This window comes from Pimephales promelas, chromosome 3 (assembly GCF_988280905.1).
Source record: "Pimephales promelas chromosome 3, fPimPro1.hap1.1, whole genome shotgun sequence".
Taxonomy (NCBI): Eukaryota; Metazoa; Chordata; class Actinopteri; order Cypriniformes; family Leuciscidae; genus Pimephales; species Pimephales promelas.
The window spans coordinates 24,589,202-24,613,824 of NC_142771.1; the positions used below are offsets into that span (position 1 = coordinate 24,589,202).

Sequence of the window (24,623 nt, forward strand, 5' to 3'; positions counted from 1 at the left end):
GAAATGTACACTAAAATCTAAAATTATAGCCTACACAATATATAAAATTAACGTGGAACCATTTTCGTGGTCTGCTAAATGAATAAACGTAAATATTCACATGGATTGAATTTCCACAGTAAAATTTTGTAGCAATTCATTTTACCACATGAGGGTGATGTTTCCTCCCCTATTCCTAATCGCACATTGACCATAAACCCTGAAATACAGGGCCCTTTATTTGATAGATTTTTATTCAATAGCTATATAAATATCTCAATAATCGCCATCTTTGGGAGGCGCCTTGTTCTCATTTCAAAACCAATTCATTTCACAGCTTCCTACCCAAATCAATCTATCTAGTCTATTAGCAGTGGTGAGCCACCGAGCATGCCTAATCCGATTCCGAGGGGTCAGTGAACGAAATTTGTATTGGAAATTGGAATCGGATTTACAGCATACAGGAGATTATATATAATAGCCTAGCAAATTTATAAATGGCAAACGAGATGGATGAAATAAGATTGGCACATGAGAAACCCCAGGGCACATAACTGCGAACAGAAGGGAGAGCACGATTAATCCAAGTGAAAGAGGGTTTGGCGTTTCAAATGCGCTTTGAGGAGAGAGAGAGAGATAGAGAGAGATAGGGTTGGGACGACAGACTCGTGGATGATAAGTGTAAGATAGAGCAGTGTGTGAGTGGGCTAGTGCGTCTCTCTAACAAACGCGCAGGTTTTTTATAGGCTAGAGTTGGATCAGCTATTCATCAGGTAAGTTTGATTACTATTTATAACTTTTCACGGGCTTGCTATTCGTGCAAATATTACTATTCAATTGTCATGTCAAATAGTGTCATTTAAAATGATTTTTTAAAGTAGCCTATTTTAGCCAAATCTACGCAGTTTAATAACATTAACGTAGCTATAAAAAAAATAATAAAAACATGCCTCAGTTGAAATTAGAACAAGTGTTGTGCAAATATTGTCACCATTACATTCGTGGAAATGATTATGGGCTGCAACCAGACAAGCTAAATAAAGAGGACTATTTCAAAGCCTACAACACAGTGACGTTAGCAAATAACACGCAATTGTTTTTGTTTTTCGTTTTGTCTTTTTTCTTCATATTTTGTATGACAGTATAGGCCTAGGCATAGGCTACGTGTTTCCCTAAGATCTGGTGATACGAGTGTCTCAAGATGATTTTGTTTCTCGATTAAATTAATGCAGTTATCTGTGTGCGTAGATTATTTTCAGTTTTAGACAACTCTGTGTATTCCGCATAATTTTCCAGCGAAAAGGGGTGTCTGGAAGAGATTTAGGTAATCCGAGAATAGGCTACAGCAGTTCTGCCCGCTGCTGGACAAAGTAGGGCTACAGATGAAGAAGGGCAAAGCCATGTGACGCCGTCTGATGGCCTGTGCTGTGACGCACAGAGCGACAGGCCTTCTTTAGCCAGATTAGGGCAGTCCTGTCTGTAAACGACACAAATTATGGCTTCTGAACTCTCAGATTAAGCACTATCTATGTATCTTCTCTCTTCGGAAAAGAGAAGAAATCACTGTGTTGTTTTAACGCTTTATGAGTTTTAACTAGGCTATTAACTATTTATTTCTTATGTGTTTTTTTATGTGGTTTGTAACGTGGTTGTTGTGCCAGTGTCAAAGATGAATTTCTGTCCAGTACATCTGAACAGACCAAATCAAATCTAATGTTATGCGATAAATATTAAACTATTTCAAAAACGAATGTTGAAAAACAATGTTTTAGAAGTTTCTTTTAAAAATACGTAATCTATTATTTTTTCTAGAGAAATTTTTGCAAATATCACTACTAAATATGAAAACAGTGTGACTGCTTTATGAATCAATATACTTGTGTCCTAGCTAACATTTCAAGGACATAGAAAAATAATGTTAATACCATATATTCTCTAATACATACATTTTCTCTTGGCAAAGGCACTGATTTGAAATTTAAAAAACAAAACAAAATTTCTATAAGTTTGTTGCTAAGAAGCATCATTGCTACACTATATAATACATAAATATGTAAATACATGTTCACTCAATTTAAATTATTATTTTTTTTAATGGACAAAATATTAATTTAAATAAAATCTAACCAGCATGTATACAAAATTCTTATCTTCTTTTTTTATTATTTGAACAATTGTTATTTTTTTAACCATTTTATTGTTTTGTTATACATCGTGTACATGTCAAGTTTAAAATACAAAAAAAAAAAAAAAAGCGTCCCTGTTAATCATCATGAACCAGCAAGGTCAAGTATGTAAATCATCTCTAAACTCTCCTGAACTAAAACTGAAATGAAGCAGGCTTTGGTGCTATCTCTAGAGAAATAAAACAAAATCCTTTTTAAAAAAGGCTTTATGTCCATCGTCTTTCATCACTGTGGTCAGTTTATGTGGCTGACTGGTAAACAAGCTTCAGGAAGAGAATCATCACTAAGTCATGCCCTCATTAATCCAACCGTGACCTTAGTGCCCGACACATTATGTAGTCTTTTATATGTTGTTCTGGTGACAATATGTTGGTTGTGTAGGCTCAACAGTGAAAGTGAGGAGGCAAGGGGAGGGCCCTGTTCCTAATTTACCTAAACCTAAGGATTTTTGGATTAGCTTTGGCAATTAATCCCGTTATACATCTGCTGAGAGTGACTAGGTCAGATCAGCTCAGCAGGGCAGGTAGAGACACCCATTGTGTGTTAATGTGTGTAAAAAATGTTTTTTGAGCAAATTAATGAGCACATTATAGTGTTTGAACACATATGGATTATGGGAGCATGGTTGTGTTTTGGCATGTCACAGTTACAGAAGGATTAATAACGGACATGCGGAGCCATAGCATTAGAGTTTACTCCATCAAAAGTCACGCCAGGCACAAAGAGGATAGAGGAGGGGAGGGAAAGAGAGAGATAGTACGGGTTTGACAGGAGGAGGGGATGGGAAAGAGCACATAATAAAAAAGAGGGACAAAAATGAATAGTTTAGACTAGAGGACACAAGACCGATCTAGGGCATATATGTGATTTTGGGCATTTAGTTCATGTTATTTCAGGACCCTAACAGTCTGTTTTATGCCTCTAGCTGATCAGCCATGCGATTGGTCAGTATGCAGCATCGTGGGCGGAGGGCAGCAGGATCAGAGGAGGAGCCTAATCCTGCTCCACCCCCTCCGCCCCCTCCCTCGCACCACTCCCACAACTTCATAAATATGAAGAACAAGTTCTTCAATGAGCTTGGCCATCTACCTAGTAAGTATCATTTTATATCAAGATATAGGCCTATGCCACACTTAATCGGATCTCAGCTGGCCACCAACGTTATAAGACGTAGATATTTGGTTGAATATCTACATTGTGTGACCAAAATTCACTGTCAGAACAACATCTAATGCCAACTTTAATGTGACGTAGAATACTGACGATTTGCTGACATTGATATTTTGTTGCTTTTATTTAGTGGAATCGCCTCACGCCAAAATGGCATTGACGTCAAACACCAACATTTAATCGTGACGTAACCCAAACCCATGTCTGCTAAACTTTTACACAATGTTGAGTTATAACAATATCAGATAGTCATATTTAATTGTATTAAAGGGGTCGTCAGATGCAAAATTCACTTTTATATGGTGTTTGCATATAAATGAGTCTTAGCAGTGTGTGGACACAACCACCATACAATGAAAAAAAAATCCATTCACTCCTTTTTTTATATTCCTCAAAAAGCCTAAATACTCTCAATTATCAAGCCGTTTGGATTTTCTGAGCAATACGATGTCATACTGCTCATGCTCCACCCACGACCACTGATGGACTGTCCCGTATTAGCATATTTCTGCCCTCCGCCATTTGCATAGTGTCCGCCAAGGCAGCACTTTACATGTCTTTACATGTCAAAGAGACATGCACCGAAACGGGCCGCTGTGAACTGAGCTGTTTTTGAGGAGGTAAAAGGGTGTTGTTTTACACAACCATTGAGGAATTTTAACCAAAGTATGTTACAAACTTTACACGAAGACGCTAAAGAATCATACCAACTTGTGAAAAATGGGCATCCGATTACCCCTTTAAATAAGCAAAATAAAACATCTGTCCATTGTTGGCTTTTGACATCAACCTGATTATCATATTCAACCAAAATGTAACATCTCCCCAATGTCATTCTGATGTTTCATCATATTATCATTACATTCCCATTAAACTGTGTGTGATAAATCAATTCCTACATTTATTTTTCATTTCCATGTAAATTCTACATGTTTTCATCTATTCCATAAACAGACCACAAGATCAAAAGTAAGTTCCAATTTTTCAAAGCTTTTCTCTGTCAGCCCTCAATCCATCCATTCATTAATCCATCCATTTATTTTGCAGAAATTATGTTTTTTTTGTTGTTGTTGTTTTTGTTGCTTTAATCCATTTTTTACTTTAACTTTCTTTGTTTATTTCTCTACTGCACAGTGCCCATGTGGGCTATTGGTGCCATAGTTGTGGTCGTTCTAGCCTTGGTTGGCTGCTTTGCTTTCTGTATCTATAAGAAGTGCTTGGGAGGGAAGAAGAAAACTAAGAAAGTCAGAGAGAGGAAGGGAGGACGAAGAAGAGTGAAAAAGGAGGGAGATGAGGAAGCAGGAGAGGTGAGAGAGCTTGGAAGCTCAAAGCAGAAAATGGTTTCTGTTAAATTCATTATTTTAATTTATTAAAAAGAAATGGGTAAAGTTTGGCTTAAAGGTTTGCTGAAATATTTTACATTTATACTGCCCATACTTAATACTCCCATAGGAACAACCTAAAGATGGAGAGGGCGAGGGAGAGAAAGAAAGTTATGGCAAGTTGGAATACACTCTGGATTATAACTTCACTGAAAATCAGGTTGGTTGAGAGTGGATGTTCATAATATCCATGCTATTTATGAGATGATTTGATTATTTTTTTTATACAAAGCAGCAAAAATGTCGTTTTAAAGAATGTGTGACAATCTTCTTGATTTTGAACACCTGACCCTCAATCTCTTCAACAATCTTCAGCTCATTGTCGGTATCCTGCAAGCACAAGACCTTCCTGCCATGGATCTGGGTGGAACGTCTGACCCCTATGTCAAAGTTTATATGCTCCCAGACAAGAAGAAAAAGTTTGAAACAAAGGTCCAGCGCAAGAACCTGTGTCCTGTTTTCAATGAGACATTCATATTTAAGGTATTGCAGTTATGTCCTAACAATCATGCATTTTTGTGGGATTTGTCATACACTTTTATCTGTTATGCTTGATTTTGTTGTAGAATAAGCAACTGAGTTGTTTTTTCTCTAAACACAGCAAATGTAATTTCTTTTCATAAATGGTACAGTGTTCAAGTAGTATGTTTTATTTCTGTTTCCAGATCCCCTTCAATGATCTAGCGGGGCAGACTCTGGTCTTGCAGGTGTTTGACTTTGACCGCTTTGGTAAACATGACGTAATTGGAGAGATCAAAATCGCCATGAACAGTATTGACCTGGGCCAGCCCATACACGAATGGAAAGACCTAGTTGGAGGAGAGAAAGAGGAAGTAAGGCTTTCCTTGAGACTTTTGTACACATAGTCTGCTCTTTGATGATTTTTTAGCTAAACACACTCCTCTTCCTTCTCAACAGCAAGAAAAGCTTGGAGACATCTGTATCTCCCTGCGCTATGTGCCCACCTCCGGTAAACTGACCGTCTGTATCATGGAAGCCAAGAACCTGAAGAAGATGGATGTGGGTGGTTTATCAGGTGACTAGCATTAATATGTTCAAATTAGATTGCATTCTGTGTTGTACTTGATATTAAAATGAAATTAGTCTCTACACATCAAATGTGACTTCATATAAATATAATTTGATTTCTATACTGGAAATGTTGTGCCCAAGGTCAATTTCTGTCTTTATCCATGTACAATGGCATTATCTCTTTGCTAATAGTTTTCTTTCCCGTTCTCTTTTAGATCCTTTTGTGAAAGTGGTTTTGCAACACAACGGAAAGCGCATCAAGAAGAAGAAGACGACGGTTAAGCAGAACACACTGAACCCTTACTTCAATGAAAGTTTCAGCTTTGAAATCCCCTTCGCTCAGATTCAGGTAGGCCTAAATATATCTGTTTGAAACACGACATTACTTGCATCTCTGATACATTTACAGATTTACAATACAATGCAAACTTTTTACAATGAATCTGAGTCATCTGAGTCTACAATATAATGGGTCACACTTTATATTAGGTGTCTTTAACTACTATGTACTAAAATCAAAAGGTAATATTTGTCCTACAATGTACTTATTGTGTTCATGTTGTATTGTAAAACACTTTTGCTGCTATTGAGGTGGAAAATGGGCACGGTTAGATACAGGTTTGGTGGTATGGGCAGATTTAAGGGTGGGTTAAGGTGTAAGGGAAGGGTTAACAGTATAATTATTGATGTCATTTAAGAAAATTAATGACAGCTGTAATTACATGCATGTGTTTATATAAAATGAAACACTTGAAAAATGAATTGTATCAATTTATTCATTTAAATGTTAGTAAATAGTAGTTAAAGACACTTAATATAAAGTAGGGCCAAAGAACAGAGTGGATAAAATGTGTATTGACCTATATTTCTCTGCTCCTCTGTGTCCCTGCAGAAGATCCAGGTACTGATCACTGTCTATGACTATGATAAACTGGGAAGCAATGATGCGATTGGGAAGTGCTGGATTGGGTTTGGTGCTAGTGGGGTGGGTCTGCGACACTGGTCAGACATGTTGGCCAATCCCAGACGACCTGTGGCCCAGTGGCACACCCTTCAGCCTGAAGAAGAAGTAGACGCCGCCCTTAAAGCACCTATCCGCTAAATATCTTACTTATCCACCCCTCAAATAAAAGTTCTGGCAAAACATTATTTAAATCTCATACGTCCCGTCACTTCTGTCTGTTGCGTTATTAACGTCATTATTTCACGTACCCTTCTTTACTCTGAAACAAAGGAGGATTAACTTTTATAAATGTTATTCTGTATTTTCTGTTCATATGGATTGTTTCTTATGTAAATGTGTGAGTATGTGGATGATAACTGTGTGTTTTGTTTGAAAGTCTTGTATATGTCTATAACTGTGTGAGAACTGTCCTGATTTGCCTCGTCTTTTCTGTGAACCAAGTTGACAATAAAAACAGCAACTGGATATTATAACTCAGGGGTGAAACCTAGTAATTAATCGATGATAAATATTTTTGCCTGATTAACAGCCATTATTGTCTACCAATAGCAATTGTCTGCTTGGGTTCAGCAGTATTTACAGAGTTGTCCGGTTGTAGGTGAAAGCCTGGATTAATCTTGTGCTGTTTTCGGCTGTGTTCCAAGTGCAGTACTGGACTAAGCCATACATGTGAGCAGGGAATTAGAGCAAGAGAAGGGCGGGTGAGGAGAGGATGAAGGAGACCAGAAAGGACACACATGCAAAGTCAAAGAGAGAGAAAGAGAGAGATTGGGGAAGGTTGAATAGATAAAGAGGCTGCATTTTAAATGCAAAGTTAGTTAACTGGTTAAATATGATTTGGTAAAAGACTACAAAACGGACAGATTAACATGAAAATACGAGATGAGCTAAAAGGAAAAGGCAGTACATTGCAAACTTAGCCAAAATGATAGCAAGTGGACATGACTGAGAGAGTTTATCCAACCAAATCAGAATATGAGTAATCTTTAAAATGTCCTTATCAACAGTGCTAATCTACATTAGCATGATATCAGTGAATCTGCGATTGTCGCTCTACAACACTGCTGTTATTGCTGCTTCCCATTATTCTGCTTCCCAAAGGCATACGTTCACACCAACAGTTTTGGCAGTTATTGTGGTCTCTTAGCAAAAAATAATTATACTTCAGGTTTATTTTATTTACTAAGTAAAGTTCAAGTATATTTTTAAGTATACTTTATGTATCAAGTGTAGGACTTGTAAATGTACTGTTTTGAATTGGGACTAAATTTGCCCACTAAAAAATATTCTATTAATGCTTTAAATTAAATGTAGCATTATAAACTTTGAGTACGCAACTAGTTTACATCTAAGTTTTTCGTTGTAAGTATAGCTATACCAAGTTTACTAGTCAAATATGTAGCACATTTTTTAGTGTATATGAAAGCACACACTCTTAGAAGAAAAGGTTCTATATAGAACCTTAAAAGGTTCTATCAGCTCTACGTATTTGGAACCCCTAAAAGGTTCTATACACTCTTAAAAAAAGGGTTCCTCTGGGTTCTATATAGAACCCTGGGGTTCCATAGTAGGCCAATAGAAACTTTTACCAAAAAAATGGTTCTATATAGTGTTCATATGAGTTCCATATGAAGTGGGGGATGGAACCATTTCTGGTTCTAAATAGAACCATTTCTTCTAAGAGTGCACTTTCAGTAAACTACTCGTTAAGTAGTTTTATGAGGTATACGTGTACGTTTTCTTTAAAACATAAAACATTCAACTATTGGCCTACTTATAGTTTACTATTTATATATTATTTTTGCACTTTAAGTATACTACAATTTTCCTATTTTTATCAAGAATTTAATGTGTTCAAAAGTTTCATTTAAAAAGCTGAGAAAAACACATTTGTCAGACTTTCGTCCGGATGGGATGATCAAAATATATTCAGTCAATGGCGGGGAAATAGTGAAGTAGATATGAAGTAAATTCCTGCGTATGCTATCACTGGACTACAGCCAATACAAAAATTCAGATATTTAGAATTAGGAACATCAATACATTTCAATATACAGAATTTATAAATCAATATTTTCCAAACATACAGTATACTGAAGTTTATAATGAGACTAATTGAAAAAAATAATATTTAATAGGCAACTCAATTAAAAAAATGTGAACAAAACTACAGGCCAAATATACTTGATTATACTTTTAAGTATATCTCAGTCAAAAGATTGAGTAGCCTAAAGTATTGGCCGAATTAGACCTTTCTGTCACTGTCAGTATAAATCAAGTAGGCTAATTCTTGTTTTTAGTCTAAAAGAAGTATACTAAGAGCACACTTGAATAAACTTATTTTTCAGGGTTTTGATTCAGTGTTTCCAGATTATTTGGCATGAGGTGTGGGACACACAGTAGGCCCATAATGTTCTAATTTATCGTGAACGAACATTCACCGGCCACCAGATGGCGACAGCAGATCAACGCGTTCAGGTAAAGTAAAGATGTCATTGTTTGTCAGTCATTTTAATCTGGTTTTTTATATATATGTTTTAATTGTAACTCTATAAATTCTGCCCACTCTAATGAGTTAATCTACAAAATGTATGTTAAATCCTTGCTTAGGCTTCCGTTACGTCGTATAACTATGTTGATGTGGGCCTGCTGGTGCTTATGGAGGCTTTGCTTTTACATTACGGTCCACACCTTTTTTTCTTTTACAATTAAACGTAATTGAAACAAATATTTGCTGGGAGCAATATGGCATAATGATGGCTTATGAAAGAGGTGAACACTCCCTCACACACGTTTTTACCACTGTCGTATCCAGCACAACTTCACCTGAGCATAAGTTTCAACTTTTGGGTTCCTTGGCAAAATGCTAACATTCTATTTTATTTCTGCAATCCCAGTGAAAACTGAACAAAATACATTTAAGAAAGTACATGGAAACGACTTTTTGCTATTAATAGCCAAACATGTGAGATGGAAACCATAAATTTTGTGCATCCTCATGAAAACCGAATTCTCAGGCCGTTTTAAACAGTATGTCAAGTTTTTTAATTACACTTCTCTCTGACAGTTTATTTTCATTTCCAGTATATTTTCATTCCTCTTTCCCTTTCAGAGTGAAGTGGTTTCAGTTGCATAACCAGTCTCGTTTGCTAAAAGACTCTGTAAATGAGTGATGAATCAGATGCAGTTTCCATTGATATTTATTCATTTAGAAGACACATTTATCCAAAGTGCCTTAAAAATTAGAATAAAACAAGCAGAAGTGATTCATCTAATCCAAGCACATCGGATCTAAGAGAGGTTTTGAACATATTCAGAAATGTTTTTTCTTTTGGAGATGCTGTAAAATTGGCAGAAGTGATAGCTTCCGTGTTGGCTTTTCAGAATTTTTCCAATGTCTTATTTCCAGCGACCTCCGACCTTTCCTTTACCATGAACTTTTTTGCTGTGATAAAGAAATAGGTGGAACATCAGCACAATTAAGAGACAATTTTTTACTATTATAGTCTTTTTCACAAAAGAAAAATGCTTAAGAAATAAGTAAAGCCTAATTTTTGCTTAAAAGGATAGTCCAAAAAAAAAAAAGTGTCATCATTTACTCATCTTTACTCACCTTTAAGTCTTTTTTCTTATGTGGAACATAAGTTACTTTGAAGAATGTTGGTAAACAAGGTAACCATATATATATATCAATATATCTTCTTTTGTACAGTAGAAGAAAGAAATGCATACATGTTTGGAACAACATGAGAGTGAGTGAATGATGACCGAATTTTCATCTTTGAATGCACTTTCCCTTTAAGGCAGGAATTAACTATATGACTTTTGTTCAGATTTTTTCCCAGATTTGCAGCCTGGACAAGTCGATGCTAGTTGCCAAAAGTCAAAGTCAGATCACAGAAAATTGCATTGTGATGGGCAAAGATATGTTTAGCTTCAAACAAAGAATCCACTGAGGTGGATATCAAACATGTTTGATATTTTGAGCTGATTTTAGTACATATTTTTTTTTTTTCATTTGTTGTCAAGATGCGGTGGGAGCACTATACCCACAACACCATCTTAACAAGTGTCTCTTAGAAAAGCCACTCATGTTTCTGTATGAATTTATGTTTAAAATGACTTGAAACAATAAACTTATTAACTTAATGTGACTTACAACTTCTGAGCGTGAGAAATCCTGTTCAGTAGAACAACAATCTGTTGAGAAGGAAGCAAATTTCAGATAAGTACAAATAAATGCTTTCTTTGCGCTTTCACTTTCTACACCCTCTATCTATCTCTCTATCTGACTTTCTCCAGCTGAACGAAGCACATTAGTATTTGCACTACAAACACAGTCAGGTTTCATACATTGTCACCACACCTCATACTTCTGTCTCTTCATTTGATCCAATAGGTCAAACTTTTCTGACTCCAGCTGGTGAATCCAGTTCCACATCTCCTGAGCTCGCTTCCTGTTTTTTGGGAGTAAGGAACAGGTGATGATGCAAACAACTATTCATGAAGCATGGACAAAAATGGACTGTCTGTGTGAAATCTCTGCGCACACAAATGGGTGGGTGGGGGGGTGTTCTAATAAATTCCCGTGTTTCTGTTCTTAGTTATCTGGTCTTTAAGGGTTGTTGCTTTGCATGCCCTAATTTTTGTTTCTCTATGTGGATAATTAATTACAGACCTTTGACTTTCATCATCTTCATCGTGTATGCTATACAACCAGTCCACATTTAATGTTTAGACGACACATTTAATGTTTCTTAATGATTTATTAACAAAAGTTTAAATTATATCATATTATATCATATATAACATGGATGTGTATGTGTGTGGTCACCTCAAGCCATCCTCTCGCAGATTTTCTATGCCAAGTGGAGAGCGCCTTTCTGAAAGCGTCTTTCTCTTGATCTCTCGTCCAGTCAAACGCTTCCCCCTTTTCTGCTCTGCCTAAAACACAAACACACATATGTACAAACATGTATTAAGGGTATACTACCGTATTTATGGTAAGGCTCAGTAACCTACCTTGGCTAAGAAGCCACCAAAGTTTGCCCCCATATTGGACAAAACCTTTTTCTTCTTGGCCTCGTCTTCTGCTCTCTTCTTAGCCTCCTCATCCTCTTTCCTCTGGCGCTCTTCCTGATGATCAAGCGCAGACATTATATTTCACATCGATTTTATATTCTGTATTAAATTCCACATTCAATTTTGAGAGCAATTGAGCATTTTATTTGCTATGTTTTAAGTCTGACTTCTAATTTACCGCAATCCTCGTCTGTCTGTCTCTTTCTTTCTCTGCTCTAACACGCTGCTGCTCTGCTCGTTCTGCCCGTCGCCGCTCCTGAGGACAGGTGGAGTGAATGGCCAAAATGAGCACAAAGCAAAGAGAAATGTGAGTATAGAATGTTTCTGTGGTAAATAAAGTCTTAAAAGAGAAAAAATATGAAAAGATCAAGACTGAAGTACAATTCTCTCTTTGAGACCGATCAGTTCTTCCTCCTCTTTCTTCCTCTGCTCAAAGTGGACATCAATTAAAGTCTGTAACTCCAGAAAGTCTTTCTCCATCCTTTTTCGGTGAATATCCTGAGATAGGAAATGATATAGATTAGAAATAGAAAGCCATAACTTCCATGAAGTCCAAAAAGAATGCTATGTTTAATCACATTTGGTAATCAATTGGATATGAATTTATTCCAACCTCAATAAAAACAAACAGTTTGCTCAGTTTTTAAGATAGGACACCCCATTAAATATTTTGTTCTTTTCTAAGAAACAAGGACATATCAATATTTGATCTTCCAAACAATATTTATAGATAAAGGAGATGTAATTGAACCAAAAATAATTGCATTTTAACCATGATGTCATTTATTTAACAAAAAACAAACAAACAAAAAAAAAAACACAAAGATGCCAATTCCTAGTTAGGACACCCTATCCCCTTATAGGTGGTATTGTCCCCTTTGACTGAAATAACCTTAATTAGAAGTTTCCTATAACTGTTTACAAGTTTCTGACATTGACTGGGAGAATATTTTCCCCACTCCTCCATACAGAATCTTTTCAGCTGTGTGATGTTTGAGGGGTTTCTTGCATGCACAGCTGTTTCAAATCATCCACAGCATCTCAGTATAATTAAGATCCGGGCTTTGACTTGGATCCAGGACTCTCCATTTCTTTCTTTTAAGCCATTCTTTGGTGGATTTTCATGGAATGTTTTGGGTCATTATCATGTTGCATAATCCACATCCGCTCCAGCTTCAATTTTCAGACAGATGGTCTTACATTTTCCCCAAGTACCCTCTGATACAATGAAGAATTCACAGTGGCTTCTCTGATAAGGAGTTGGCCAGACCCTGCTGCCTCAAAGCAGCCCCAAACCATTTCCAACCCCATGCTTCACAGTTGGTATGAGGTTCGTGTGCTGAATCAAATGCTGTCTTTGGTTTGTGCCACACATGTCTTCTGCTACTGGGCCCAAACAATTTAACTTTGGATTCATCTGTCCAAAGCACATTGTTCCAGAAGTCCAAGTCTTTGTCAAGGTGTTCTCTGGCAAACTTTAGACTTGCCTTGATGTTTTTTTTTTTTTTTTTTTTTTTTTGACAGCAAGGCATACCTCCTTGCACACCTTGCATGCAAATCAAACTTGTGCAGTCTCTTTCTTATGTTAGACGAATGCACTTTGACATCAACTGTGGCAAGAGTTACCTGTGGGTCTTGAGATGACATTTTAGGATTGTTGGAGACAATTGTTGGAGACTTCTTTAAGGATCTTGCAGTCTGCTCTTGGGCTGAACTTGCTCGGACTGCCTGACTTGGGCATGTTAGCAGTTGTTTTAAATGTTCTCCACTTGTATATTAATTTCTGGACAGTGGAATGGCTGATTTTAAATAATTGAGAAATTTTTTTAAATCCCTTCCCAGACTCATAAAGAATATACAACCTTCTTTCTGAAGGCCCCAGATAGCTCTTTTGATCATTTCATTCACTTCCACAATCAAGAGCAAACCAAACTAAATGTCTGAGGTTTAAATAAGACAGGCTCCTCCACAATCCTCTCTAACAATATTCTAATCTTTTGCACATTATGTGACGCACCTGATTCTAATTTTATGAATTTTAAGGAAATAAATGTGGAAGTGTCCTATCTTTTTCCACACCAAATATTTTAATTTCTATCAAGTACATTTTACAAATAATTTCAGTTTTATTCGTTTTTTTTAGTATTATCATTTAGATTGTGAAAAAATGAAGATCCAATGTCCATATGATGAAAAAGACAAAGGGTTTCATTTCTATCTTTTTCAAATGACTTTATAAACATTCACACAGTTCAGGATGTAAAAGGTGAACCCTTCATATTGTAATTCTCACTTTACCATTCATCCTAAATTGATGAACTGAACTGAAAAGGTACTTACATCGAAATCTACCCGATCACCCTCTGGAATCTTTGGAGGGGCAAGTTGTGGAGCCATGGGCCTGTGTGGGAGATTATAAAAGCAAGAGATTTTGGGGATTAAGTGCCTGAAGATATCTGGAAAATACAGAGCGTGCATGTGGTTTGATAAATGAGTGTTGAAACACTTACTTGGGCCGTGGTCTTTCTTCCTCTGATAAAAGAGACAACAAAGAAACAAGGGAGTTCTTGTAAAATGTAATTATACAGCATTTCTTGTTCGCCCACATAACCGTACAATATGCTTCCCTATACTGGTTGCATGTTTTTCTGTTTTTTTCTGTCTGACCATTTCACATTTTAAAATGATCTGTATTTTTTTTTTTTAATAAAGCTGGTTCCTCTGAAGAAATATGAAACTAAGACACACCTGTAACTGTTCTTTCATGAACTCATCAGTAGGCTACACTTCAGTACATTTTTATTAAACTGATTAAAGTATTGAAGGTACAATATGTAAGAATTTTGTATCAAAATATCCAAAAACCACTTGCATAGAGTTATATATTTCTTTCAATTGTGCAAGCATACTTACATTATCCTAAAAGTTTAGAAGAATATGTAAATTTAGAGAACTTCACAATTTTAAAGAACCCGCTGTGACGTGGGTGTCACAAACACTGGTGATCATCTGAAAAGTTTTTTTGTTTAAAGCATTATACCTCACTTTCAACCCAGGAAGTCCCTGAAGGACATTTAAGGAACACCCAGGTTCAGTCATGTGACTATGTGTGCATCTTTGTTGCCATGGTAACATTTCCAAAATGGTGGCCTGTCTGGTGTGCACATGTTGCAGTGTCAGCAATTTTTAAAAACACTTGTTTTTGTGGCACAAATTTTAATAATTAATAACAGTTAACAACAATAATTAACAACAGTTCTATGTCATGCAGGTCAATGGAAAAGAAAAGCCACAAATGTTTCTTAGTTATAGACAGAGGATGATTACATAATTAACAACATAATTAACAACACAGAACTCAGGGATCAAGATAAGGAGTAAAAGGAAGTACTTTTGTTTAAAAGCCCTTACCTTCTTCCTGAGTCTCCTCTGAATATAGCATTGAAAGAATACAGAAACATAAGAGAAAAATGGGAAATGTGGAAATAAGACGGACATAAAATTAGTAGATCAGCACACATTAGACAAATGATGATGTGTGGATGCTAAATTTTTATATATATACATATATAACACTTTTTTTACTATGTTGTACGTGCATGTTTGTGAAGTGTTCTTGTAAATGTTTGATTATGGTTTACTATATAGCTTTAAGAGCTCACTGGAGGCACTCACTTGCCAAAGTGACACAGTGGGAAATTACCAGCTGGTTAAGTCTGCCATGTATGGTTAAGTTTTTATGGCTTATATATCTCAAATGTCAATGGAGAAATTGTATTGAATTTTTACTTCACGCACCGGCTGGGGGCGGGACTGTGATGCTCTATACATTATGTAGCCCCGCCCCTTTTCAGCGTTGCGCTCGTTGTCTTTTGACTTCCGATCTGTATTTCCACAGCGATCTTGCATTGGTATGAATGAACTGCTCGTAAAAAAATTCCCGTCCGACATTTGTTAAGACATCTGCTTTACAATGCTTATGATAAACATTACAATGCTCATGATAACTTTTGTTAACTCTACAATAAGTAAATCCACTTCACCAGCTAATTACTCTTCGACAGTGATTCCATAGAAATATACAGAACCGGAAGTTCAAAGACAATATTCTAAAGATGACGGCGCCCACGTTTCTCTGGTGCATAAGGTCTATAACACAAAGCTCTTGAAGCTCCGCCCCCTGTGCCGGAACGGCAGCTCATTTACATTTAAAGGGAAAGGCACAAAAACGGTGCTTTTTTGCTCACCCTCAAAAAGCGACAATTTTAACATTCTATATAAAAATATCTATGGGGTATTTTGAGCTAAAACTTCACATGCACACTCTGGGACATCAGAGACTTATTTTACATCTTGTGAAAAGGGCACCCAAAACACTATATTCACAAACATGCATGTGCAACATGGTAAAAAAAAAAAAAAGTGTAGACTGACCGACTAAATATTACATCACCCTTCAACACAAAAACAAACACATGCTATCAACCTTCCATATAAGGTATTTTTTTACATGCTATCCTGATTGTACATATCTTATTTTAATGAAGATAAACAAAGTACCTTGATAATCTGTATACTCCTGCTTTTCTGTAATACAGATCCAGCAAAGAAACATGGGAATCAAAATAAATCAAACAAATCAATCTCTTTAACAGATATAGACAAATATCTGTTAAGATAAAAACATTTGTTTAGTTCTCCTCAGTAATTAGTGAAGAAATAGTTATCTCTTTATGCAGAACCTTTTGTTAATGTTCGGACATGTATATATCACGTGACTGCTCATGGCAATTATGTTTTTGGTTAACAAGATTAAGTTAATCCTCTCTTCGGTCTTTAAATGTGTTTTTTGATATTGGCTGATTAAATGATTTCTAAGTTACAGGCACATGTAAAATTTATCAGCATTTACCGCTTTCAATAACACGACGCCATATTTCAGAATATTTATTTTTGCACGTTCTTTTATTTTCTCATCAACTTTTGAAAGTTTGATTCTTTAAACCATCACTGACTGAGGTCAAATTTACCTGATCCTGCATCCTCCTCCTCCTCCTCTGCTCCTCAATGACGGTGATAAATGAAAGGAAAACACAAGTGAATATCTACATGGCAGAGAGAGCACGTGAAGGGATTCAGGGAAGAATATAAGTGTGTATATAAATAAGTGTGCAAAGGATTATGTAAGAACACACCACTTGTTAGGGATGTATGCTAGGTGAAACATGAGATCACGGTGTAATAATAATAACCCTTCCAGGAAAAGGCAGGGTAACAAGTCTAAGCCACCAATCAGACTTCAGCTCTCTAAAACAAGTGTAGCTCAGCTGGGCCTCTGGAGGGATCTATAACTGGCCTCTCGGTACACATTATACCAAGGCTTTACTGATAATCACTAAAGCTATAGTTTAATATGGGCAAAAGAAAAAAAAAAAAAGACCTACCCGCTGCTTGTTCTCTAACGGGCCATTCAGGGAAGAGAAAGGAATGAGTAAACATTACAGTACCCTTTAAATGTAATGCTTTAATGGTCAAATAGAAACATTACTCACTCATATTCTTCCTCTACATCAGACATGATGAAACTGAATGACAGAAGGAGAAAGAGAAAGTGAGAGTGAGACAGGAAGGAATGTCTGAAAGTGCAAGCAGAACCACATAACTTAATATTTCGCAATCATTTTAAAGAGGATGAGAGCGCGGGAGAGAGTGACAAAACAAAAGTAGCACCGGATCTAAATTGTTCCATTGTTCCCAAGTGCTGACAACAAGTTGAATGCTTCATATGAAGATATATGGAGTGAGAACAGGTGGGAATGTGGAGACAAAGAGAGGGTGAAATACAATATCCCCAATACATATGTACCAGCCTTTGCTTGTTTTTCCTAATAGAAACTTCAGGATTTGATTGCAGGAAATGCACACACTGTTTGACTGCAGTCTTTAGCTATCAGTGTCATTTCATATCTGCTATATGAACAATTTTATAGCGACATTGTCTTTGGCAGAGAGAATTTATGAGGCATGTAGCTGTCACCACTCAACTTGTACTTTACTGTCTCCAGACCAAGGGTTGTAAGCAGTGGCCATCTAAAACCAGTCTTTCAACAGATCGCCCTTACTTTGTTAATGAGATTCTTAGCATCTAAAGGGCACGAGTCTGGCTAAATTCTGCATGAAATGATCAAATTACAAATGAAAGATGCCCCTTGTTCTGGATCGACCCAAGTAGGAATAGAAACAAGAGTCATTTAAAAAACAAGATGGGGAAAGTGGCAGACAAACTGGGTGTTTTGGGGACATGTAAGGTTACAGGAGTCATTGCAAAGTTAACTACAAAATTCTGATAGAATCATTTTAGCCATGGATGCAGGATTACATGAGTTAAGAAGACAAATCTTCATTGTTCTTGGAGTGAATTTTATTAATATTTCCATGAGTGCATTTAGTCCGGGATGCATTCAAACTCTACACAAATCAGTACAGACTACTACAGGCACTTGTGCCAGGTTGTTGGCCAGCTACTTTTTTGCCCATAGTTATTTATTACATATTTCTAAAGTGGCACAATAGTTAGGTACAGGAAATAAAAACACATTATCATATACAACTGACATTATTATAACTGCACACAAGAACTAAAAATAACAGACAGACCTTCAGATTTCATAAAATGTAGCTAATTTACAGTCTGAATTATACTGATAAATTCAGTTACTTTTATCAAGGCGGAAAGAAAAGAATGAAAAAAAATGCAGTTGTTTAAGGATGAACAAAAATACTTTTACCTTTTAGTGATGGTAGGATGGATTTGCGGTGGAAAAGGATAAAATACAGGATCACAAAGGATGAAAGAGAGTCCCCGTGAATTATGAAGAGTTTTGTAATGCAGGACAATGGGTTGTTTTTATATGAGGACAGGGACAGATGGAGGGTGTTAGCAGCTACAGTATAGGACCATGGATGGATTAGAAATGAACCCAGGGACAGAAAGATGACCACCACAAGGGATTAGGGGAAACAGGGGGAATGACCTCACACAACAAACACAAGGATATAAAAAGAAATAGAAAAAACAAAGGGACAGTTGGGGACAAAAATAGCACAGGGGATTTAGACCCAATTCTTCCCAGAAGACATATTTTCTATTTGGCACAAAGTAAAATAAGGTAAGAGCCAAGACATATTTAAGGGGAAAGGATGGGTAGAGGGGAAATTTGCCGTCATAAGAAGTGAGGTTCAAGGCAACATGTTCAGCTCTAACAGTTGTCATTGTTTGCAAAGTTGCTAAGCTTACAATACAACAGACTTTAATAGATTACAGTTCAATAGGCTACGTTCACAAGCGCGTCACGAACTTCCGTTATTGTCAGAAGTCTGCATATCAGCTTCCGGTCTACAACTGTATTTCCAATTGAGGGGTCCACTAATAAACTGAATTCTGGACTGGAATTCATAAATAGTTCGTGACTGTGCTTGTGCACGTAGCCTATTGTTGTTGTTTTTTTGTTTGTTTTTTATTTGAACGATAAAACAAAGCATCTTTGCCTGCAAATTAGATCAGCTTGCAGTCTTGTAATATTTAGAATATGAATATCTTCAGCATAAGAGATATTTCTTATTTTTTTTAAGTATTTATCCCTTAGCAAACATTTTGTTTGTAGTCCATCTAGTCCATCATCTCACAGCTGTGTTTGCCCACTTCAAATTTGAGCAAATCCAGAATAGCTTTTTCTTTTTTTTCAGGCCAACTCTTTTTCTGTCTGCCTGTTCCAACAGATGAAGAGAAACACAACTGACGGCGGAGATGATCTGTGGGTTTGCACCAAACATAGAGCTTTTGTACTCATCAGACCACAGATTGTTCTTTCATAGTTTCCAGGTTTTGCTTTATGATTTTAACTCTCGACATGAGGGTCTTTCTTAAAAGTGCTTCTCTTTGCTCTTTAAAGCACACAGTTCTATAAAAATCACTGGTGAAAGTTCTAGGTCAAGGTATAGCTTTGTTAACGAATAAATCTTGAGTAAATTGTAAACACACAACACTCTGTGTACAAAATAAATTCAGTTTATTATGAAATAATAGTCTTGCAGATTTTATGAAGACACTACTGGCATGGTCACTGTGAGCGTCTGAAAGGAAGACACGAAAAGACGATTGAGACATACTGAATGTATGCACCAGCATAAATACCCGTGTATCAAAAAGCACAGTATTCTGACAGAACATACCTGAGTATTTGTGTTGTACTGGGCAACACTGTTTTCTTGGTCAATAAGCAGAGGAAAGAAAACATCCAAGTGGAAAAGGGCAGGTCGAGCAATCAGCACTAGTCTGTCTTCTCCCAAATCCAAAACAAGAGAGCGAGCAGATATCTATGAAGACACAGTAAAGCCTAAAGTAGTCTCTTACTTTTTGTTAACAATGATTGAATGTAGTCCAGAACCAGGCAACCATTACTCACCACTCCAGGAAGCAAGATCTCAGCGATCAGATACTCCGCATTTCCAATTGAGGGCTCCACTAATAAACTGAATTCTGGACTGGAATTCATGAAGCACAATAAAGGCAAACATTCGTAAGTTTCAGGTGAAGCTCTGCCTCACAATAAAGATACATCACACTGAACATAACAACTGGGGCATAAAAAATATACTGGTCTCTAGTTTCAAAGCACATTTGAAAGGGTCAAACCAAACTATTTACAAATATGCACAAATGCATTTAAACGACTCCAAATATACGTACCGTTTGGTTGATGAAGGCAAGGAGTGAGGTTCCCTGTCCACAAAGAACAAAGTGAACAAAGTGAAAGAGCAATTCCTGATAGGATCTGATAGGATCAGTTGGGACAGACAGGCAAAGTGTCACTGATAACTTAGGACCAGGCAGGTACAGACAGAATCTGCAGACTTATTTAGCACTGATTTTGAATCAAAATTTGCAGTAATCTGCAGAATCAATTTCATAATGGTAAAATGTGTTAAACAGTGAGCATTAAACTCTTATTGGTAACTGAAAGCAAAACCAATATTTATCAGACAACCAAGCAAGGGCCTGGCAATGTGCAGACATTTTTGATATCATTATATTTCTACAAAAGGTAGATTTGAAATATATCACATAAGCATTCATACTGTTTTTCAGATTGGCTCTCCTTTTTTAGGCACACCTTGTTGATGTCAAGTATGAGCAACTATCCACTGAGATACATTTGCTTTTGAATCTAATAAATAAATACACGTAAATAAATAAATGAGAAAGTGTACAGTTTTCTGATTGTTTCTGTGCGAGTATTAAATCACATGGTTGCTGTAAATAATAATAAAAATGATTAATTTGCTGTTAAAGTAACAAAGTCGTTATTTTTGTTTGTTTTTTCGCACAAAAAGTATTCGCGTCGCTTGATAAACTTATACCTGAGCCACTGTAGTCACATGGAATATTTAAACATTTTCTTCAATGACTTTCTGGGCCATCAAGTTTCAATCCCTTAGGAGCCTATGTAGAAGTGATCCACCTCTCAAATTTAATCAAAAATATCTTCATTTGTGTTCCAAAAATGAACGAAGGTCTTACCGGGTTGGTACAGCAATGGGGTTGAGGAATTAATGACTTAATTTTCATTTTTGAGTGAACTATCCCTTTAAATAAGGAACTGTTGAGCAATGTGATGTTTGTTAATTACCTATTAATGAAAGTTATTATAAAGTGTTACCTTTTGTGAGAATGTCTCCATTTCAATTTTTTAACATCACAGGACAATGTTGTGAAGCATTTTGGCACAATCTAACAGTGGGAATGAATTGTTAACTCTTGGTCACAATATACATATTTTTTTCCCCATGTCATATATGCGGAGCTCAGTAGATTCCAATAATTTTTTTGAAGAATTTAAAGAGTATGCCTAGTAATTAATATTAATTGTATTATTAGAGTTGATCTCCCAGTCCTTCTCACAACCTGCTTCATTCAGCGCCACTCTCAATCCACAAAAGAGATAAAGAACTCACTTTGAGGTAACTTCCTGGATAATTGGCTTGCTCTTGGTACGAATGCTTTGTTCTGCTACAGAGCCCATGAACTTCCTGTTCTTCAAAATCTTAATATCTTAAAAAACAAAAACAAAGATAGGATCAGTGGACATGGCATGGAAAATACATGTTCTGAAATAGAAACATGTAGAGAACTGAATATCAGATGTTCTTTATTTAAGATGACCTCTGCTTAACTCAAGGTTGTATTTGTTTTCCAGTCCCTCCAAAGAAACTGCAATAAGAAACTGCTGGAATAGGGTATCTTTCTGTTGGATACAAGCATACGGTGATGACAATTGTGAAGAGGGAGACCTGATCTTGCGGCAGGATAGCAGTTGCATATTCCTTTCAATGTGTACATACAAGACACATACCTGGCATTTCTGGAAGAACTCATCATTGATCACAACATCATACACAGAACAGCCTTGTGAACCTGGCAAACAAAAATATTCTGAATTCAAATCAAATGCTTTATCATTAAAGGAAGGAAGGAAAGGGTTACCACAAATAAGGGTGGTTGTTTTGCCATTCACAGTTAATGATGCTTTATTTCTTTCCTTTTTGGTGATTTATGTCAATCAGATCAGAAAACAAATGACCTTGTATTGAAACAATAGATGTTTCGATTGGATAAGGGAAAACAATAATTAAAGGAGAATGGTAAATTTGAAAATGTGAATGTGCCTCTTACTGTTGTCCACTTCCGTGTGTGGCTCGCCGAGACTCATGGGCACTCTGTAACTCGTTGGGTCCTCTGACTCCAGTAGTTTCACGAGTGCTTCCTGGGACAGAGGAGGAGGGGGCGGTACCGCCTGTGACTGACAGATATTCAGAAAGACCTTCTGTTTTTCCGACACTGAGGAGGTCTTCACGCACATGCCTGGCATAGAGAGAAAATTGTGATGAATTTGGATGGGTTACTGATATAAAAGTCCTGAGAAGATGTTTTGAAATATCAGACTAACCTGGCTGTGGACGGATGACTTTGGAAGGGGGAGTGTCGTTTTGCATTTTCCCCATGCTCTGTGATGTTGGAAAATAACATTTTTTTTTTGTCTTAGATTAGTTCCCCAATTTAGTTTCCTTTATCCAAAGGGACTTACATTGCATTCAAGCTGCATATTTTATCATATTTATATACTGTATATTCCTGGGAACCAAACCTATTATCTGATTTTGTAAGCACCAGTGCATTAGCTGTAGCTCAATATGTTAGTAACCTTTCTATTTTATTTATGATGCATTTATAAGGGGGTAATGATAAAAAAAAAAAATAAATACTCAATAATAACTGAAGGTAAAGTAATGGAATTTACAAACATAGATTTAAAGGGGTGGTACAGTGCCCTTTTCACAAGATGTAAAATAAGTCTCTGATGTCCCCAGAGAGTGTATGTGAAGTTTTAGCTGAAAATACCCACAGATATTTTTCCATAAAATGAAGTTGTGTCTGTCCCTTTAAATGCAAATGAGCTGTTGCTCCCAGCACAGGGGGCAGCACTTTAAGAGCTGTGTGTTATCAGCTCCTATTACCTCACACACACACACAGAAATTTTCAAAAACTTTGTGTTTTTTGTTCAGCCTTTTATGTTCAAACTAGAGTCAGAAAGATGGAGAGACTCAAGAAGTGACAACATTTCTGAATGGTTAGTTGATGACTTTATGTAGCTTATGTGTAGTTATCTTCTAGTCATTGATTAGCACAATCTGTCTTGATAATCTATAAATCGTGTAGCCGGCGGCGGGGTTTATGTACATTTTAGGGTTTGTGATGTCACTAACCCAGGAGTAATGTCATGTAATTCCTACCGGCCGTTTGCTGTAGTCCTTAAAAAACGATTTGTTTAAAAGCAAATATCTTCCTTTGCTTTGAACTTCGAGCTTTGTAACTTTTCAGATGTTGTTTATGCTCCAACAGCAACATTACACACTAACTAAAGTTAGAAAAGTGAAATCATAATCAACAACCCCTTTAAATAAAAAAGCAGGTGTGCCTGTAGTACAAACAAAAAATGTGTTGTTTTTTTGTGTTGTGTTTTGCAGAAGAAGTCAGTAATACATGATCAGTAAATGATTACAGCATTTTCATTTTCGAGTGACCTATGTGCATGTTTGTTGCACCTACTAATGAAACGCATTGGTAATCGTGCTCGTTTACTGTGACTTGAAAATGTTTATAATTTGAGATCTGATTCGAAACACCGCAGAGCACTTGTGTATTTGTTGAGCTTAGTTGTGTCAAAGCGGTTAACTTACCTGAAGCAAAAGTTGTTGATACAGCTCTTCTTGCTGTTTCTGCTCTAGTTCAACACCCATGAGAGACGCGTCCGTTTCCATGCCTACACACATGGACGTCCATGCAGGACAAATTAGTACATAAAGCACAAATGTAATCGGAACGGTTATTAAATCAAGGTGTTAAGGAGAGTGAGCTATTGCAGCAGTGCTAAACAGCTAACTTATGAAGAAAAACTAAAAAGCTCGCGTTACCCATGCGCGCTTACGGTTGGAGAACAAGCAGAACAGAAAGCACGTTTACAGCATGATATACTCACTGAGATACTCAGACAGGCGAGAGAGGGAACGTTATATTCATATCAGTAAGTTTAGCACAGGGGTTAGCTACATGACGGCGTATCAAAATAAAAGTACCCATGGCTTTCCTACTTAAAGGGATAGTTCACGCTAAAAAAATGAAAATGCTGTCATCATTTACTCGCCCTCACGTTTTTCCAAATCTGTATGAGTGTCTTTGTTATTTTGAACACAAAATAAGATATTTTACA

The 24,623-nt window shown here is 36.6% G+C and overlaps 3 protein-coding genes across 3 annotated transcripts; 1 reads left to right on the forward strand and 2 right to left on the reverse strand.

Annotated features, from left to right (window-relative positions):
- The first annotated feature begins 384 nt into the window (after positions 1-384).
- On the forward strand, positions 385-6,864 carry syt5a (synaptotagmin Va). The gene is made up of 9 exons (XM_039686569.2): positions 385-752; positions 3,091-3,257; positions 4,470-4,642; positions 4,788-4,877; positions 5,033-5,200; positions 5,383-5,550; positions 5,636-5,753; positions 5,965-6,098; positions 6,642-6,864. The coding sequence occupies exons 2-9, from the start codon at positions 3,101-3,103 to the stop codon at positions 6,849-6,851; spliced, it is 1,218 nt and encodes a 405-aa protein (XP_039542503.2). The 5' UTR covers positions 385-752; positions 3,091-3,100; the 3' UTR covers positions 6,852-6,864.
- Positions 6,865-9,897: 3,033 nt separating this feature from the next.
- tnnt1 (troponin T type 1 (skeletal, slow)) lies at positions 9,898-17,219 on the reverse strand. The gene is made up of 12 exons (XM_089128558.1): positions 16,826-17,219; positions 16,356-16,382; positions 15,207-15,224; positions 14,306-14,327; positions 14,136-14,196; positions 12,177-12,293; positions 11,974-12,051; positions 11,736-11,849; positions 11,548-11,657; positions 11,080-11,170; positions 10,873-10,913; positions 9,898-10,158 (listed from the first exon to the last, which is right to left on the reverse strand). The coding sequence occupies exons 5-12, from the start codon at positions 14,190-14,192 to the stop codon at positions 10,113-10,115; spliced, it is 654 nt and encodes a 217-aa protein (XP_088984684.1). The 5' UTR covers positions 14,193-14,196; positions 14,306-14,327; positions 15,207-15,224; positions 16,356-16,382; positions 16,826-17,219; the 3' UTR covers positions 9,898-10,112.
- Positions 17,220-19,847: 2,628 nt separating this feature from the next.
- pih1d1 (PIH1 domain containing 1) lies at positions 19,848-24,473 on the reverse strand. Its single transcript, XM_039686570.2, has 11 exons — positions 24,328-24,473; positions 24,094-24,176; positions 22,802-22,859; positions 22,528-22,716; positions 22,208-22,269; positions 22,018-22,099; positions 21,810-21,906; positions 20,545-20,577; positions 20,261-20,339; positions 20,028-20,171; positions 19,848-19,928 (listed from the first exon to the last, which is right to left on the reverse strand). The coding sequence occupies exons 1-11, from the start codon at positions 24,329-24,331 to the stop codon at positions 19,893-19,895; spliced, it is 867 nt and encodes a 288-aa protein (XP_039542504.2). The 5' UTR covers positions 24,332-24,473; the 3' UTR covers positions 19,848-19,892.
- Positions 24,474-24,623: the final 150 nt, after the last annotated feature.